The 3,463-nt window shown below is 37.9% G+C and overlaps 1 protein-coding gene across 2 annotated transcripts in view; it reads left to right on the top strand.

Moving 5' to 3' along the window:
* Positions 1–741: 741 nt before the first annotated feature.
* The window catches only part of LOC129758614 (zinc finger protein rotund-like), a 188,961-nt gene continuing 186,239 nt past the window's right edge, over positions 742–3,463 (top strand). For both annotated transcript variants that reach the window (XM_055756158.1, XM_055756157.1), the window contains exon 1: positions 742–1,474. In XM_055756158.1, coding sequence (XP_055612133.1) covers positions 851–1,474 — 624 coding nt within the window. In that variant the 5' untranslated portion in view covers positions 742–850. The remainder of the gene's footprint in view (positions 1,475–3,463) is intronic.

The raw sequence follows: 3,463 nt of genomic DNA, 5'->3' as shown, positions 1-3,463 counted from the left end.
CGTCAACCGGGAGCAAAGAAGTTCCAAAGTCCGGGTTGAGCGTGTCGCTAAAAAGTTTTCCTTGGAAGCCCTCGTTCTGGATCTGGCCCAGGTTCCAGGGAATCGGCTCCACGGCGGAATGTCCGAATCAGTGTCCTAACCAATAGCGGCCTTGTCCTGTGTCCCCCTTTGGAGGCGACGAATGGATAAGTTATTCCTTAAAGTTCCTATCGAAGTGCAACACGATGCTGTATAGATGTGTATAGTGAATGGAAGCTGTGAGATGCTTCCCGCAACGAAAGTTCCTTAAGTTAGCGAAGAATAAGAAAATGTAGGCCAAAGTGTGCTTGTTGTATAGAAAATAAGTCGTCAAGTCAACACCGAAAGTTCCTCTAAGCTCATCGGAGAAAAAGTCTCCAACAAAATAGCAGCAGCAAGTGAAAGTTTTGTGCCACTCAAATCTGTCTGGTAAAAGTTTTTTTTCTGTTTCTGAAACGAAAAGAAAGTCAAAATTTATTCAAAAGTTTGTGATAGTGAAAAGAAAAGCTAGTTGCCCCTGAAAGGCGGCTATTAGCTCTGGCACCGAGCAAAGCCATATACCTGTGAATGGCGTCGCGCATCCGGCGTTCGTCGAGCAGAAGAAAGTGAAATCCTAATTACCCAACTCTTTGGGATGCATGAATGAGCGAGTGTTTGCGAGGCAGTGTTAAGCTGAAGGGGGAAAGGGTGAACCAGTTGATTCAAACAGTGCCAACTAGTGAAAGTTGACTAGGGAAAACTTTTCCCCGGAAACAAATAGGGAACCGGAAACCACTCCCTGAACGGATTATAATTGGATAACACAGATTTTTGGAATAACCAAGTCGTCTCAATGTCGTCCAACCTTAGGATTAAGGATGATCTCTACTCCAAACCAACGGTTCCGAATCTCGACGATCCTCAGAAGCCCCCATTTTCCTTGTTCCCAGCTCAATTTTACAAAAATCTCTTCGCAGCCTCCGCTTCGCTTCTACAACAAAAACCACCATCTGCAACAACTATTCAAACTCCATCCCCCCATCCGCCCTCCCAACATCATCACCACCTCCAACATCATTCCTCCCTGGAAGATGAGAAAGCGGAAGATCTTTCAACTCCCGGTCCATCACCCTATCCGCACTTCCCCCGGAATCTCCTCTTCTCGCCTGCCTCACCACCGACTTCGACCACCCACGAAGATGAAGATCAACCATCGGCGGGGGCCGGCAGCAACAAACATCACCCACCACCCACTACCCCACCCCCACATAGACCCAGCTCCTCCACATCCTCCTCCCTTTTGATGGCGACCGGGGAGGATGTGAAAAATGTTGTTTCCAGCAGCTCCAATGAGCAGCAGCATCAACAATCCCACCAGCACCATCATCAACAACAGCAGCTGCAGCATCTTCAATCCCTGCAGTTGCAACAGCAACAATCCCAACATCACCAAGGCCAGGGAAGGCAGCAAAGTGAGGTTAGCAGAGCTCATAGGGAGAGGAAGTTATCTATCTATCTATCTTTCTATCCATCCATTGTAGAAAAAAAGGAATCGAGATGCTAGTTGGCTATCACGTGTTCGGCGTTTCTTTGTTTTTTTTTTTTTCGTTGCTCCAGAGATTGAACGCTGGCTATAGGTGGAGCCATCCCGCTTTCCGGAAACGAGTTGGACAGTTGAAAGAAAATTGATAAATATTGTTAAAAATTAATATTGAAAGATAAATAAATTTTTTCAGGAAGGTTTTTTTACAGCCTTCTATGTATAAGACGAAGATTGATTGAAGTAATAGGGTACGTTTTTATTTTATTTTGTTTAAATTTAAATTCAGCTCTCTGAGTTGTTTCAATAATATGGAGCTGACAAATTTGTTTAGAATTATGCCTAATGAAGCACTTCCTTTTCACAAATCGTTCCAATACGCGAAAACAGTGGTGGAGTGATATAAAGACAATTATGTAGTTTTTGTGACTAAGGAGAACAATTTAATAAATTCGCAGTTACTTCGATCAAATTAAAAGTGTTCAAGCTTCAGGAAAGAGAAAACATAATCAAAACCAGCCTATAGACTTGAAAGAAAGGATCATGCATAGTCAGCAAAACATCGTCCATAATCAATAAAACCGTTATAATATAGCCACAAAACCTCGCATTTCTAAAAAATTAAAAGTTGGAACTTTCCTTAGTAGACGTGCTTTTAAATTTTCAGAATTTTCCACTCCGTGGAGGTGTTTATGCAACAAAGAAATTTATTTATCACTTAAAAGACTCAATATTGAAAAAGTCGGTCCACCTCACTCAAGCAGCTGTAACTTGCGATTCCCAGGACTGAATTATACCAAATAACTTTTGTTGATAAGTAACTCAACTAAAATGCTTTGTTGAGTGTTGATTTTGAATTTGCTATTAATGAAATGTAGGGACAACTTTTCTTTAAATTGAAAATGATTTCTTTCATACTCCGAAATTTACACGAGCAAATCTTAATAAATTTTACATTTGCTTCAAATTCAGAGCTTCTAAATTCTTGATTTTGTTTTCTGCTGTCGTCATATATTTGTTGCCTTCAAAATGCAGTTTCTTTTTTATTTGCTCAGATTTAGAAGGAAACAATAAAAAATATCATTAAACTGTAAATGTACGGCATCATGTCATTTTCAATTTTATGTATTTTAAGAAATTTCTAGCATGTTTAATGCATTAACAGATCTTGGTCGTTCTAGGAAGTCAAAAAAAACCTTTGGCCTTCAAGTTTTAAATTGCCTTTATTGTAAGAAATTGAAAATTTAGTCAAACTATCCATCGCAGTGATCAGTTTGCCCATAGGCGTTTAAGAAACGTATGACTCCAATTGACCGTCCAATTTTGTAATCTTTCTTTTTGTCTTTTAGTCACCAACATTTCACTTATCAAATTCAATCATAATAAACAACAAGTGTTGATGCCGCATTATATTCATTTTTGATGAAGTTTCCCATTAGGATTTTTATTGTATTTCAAAATATTTTTGAAATCGAGGAAAAATTCAGAATCAGGAAAAAGCAATCTAAAAAAACTTTACTTTAATAATAAAAAGCTAATACAAATCTGAATTTTAATTCAGATAAATTCGAATTTAAAATTCTTTTTTTCTTGGTCTTTTGTTTACAGCTGGTTTATTGAGAATTTTTTAAACTTTATAAAGTCATGTCAGATGTCTTATGCTAACCTCATTTGAAAATCTAAAATAGTTCTATTTTTTACATGCGTTTACAAGGAATTCATGACTTATTGCCAAATATGAATTCAGGTTCTGAATCACAGTAATGATTCTCTTTCGCGAGTTTTTTCACCCAGAATTTTCCATCATTCAAACATGAATACTAAGCTCAAAATTAATAACTTCTATTATGAAATTCAAGGACAAAAATTTGAATTTCAGATCTGGTTTTATTAAATTCTGTTTGAAATGTATCACATCAAACATTA

This window comes from Uranotaenia lowii, chromosome 3, assembly GCF_029784155.1.
Source record: "Uranotaenia lowii strain MFRU-FL chromosome 3, ASM2978415v1, whole genome shotgun sequence".
NCBI lineage: Eukaryota > Metazoa > Arthropoda > Insecta > Diptera > Culicidae > Uranotaenia > Uranotaenia lowii.
The sequence above is the reverse complement of the archived record's forward strand: the minus strand, read 5'-3'. Positions and strand labels throughout refer to the sequence as shown.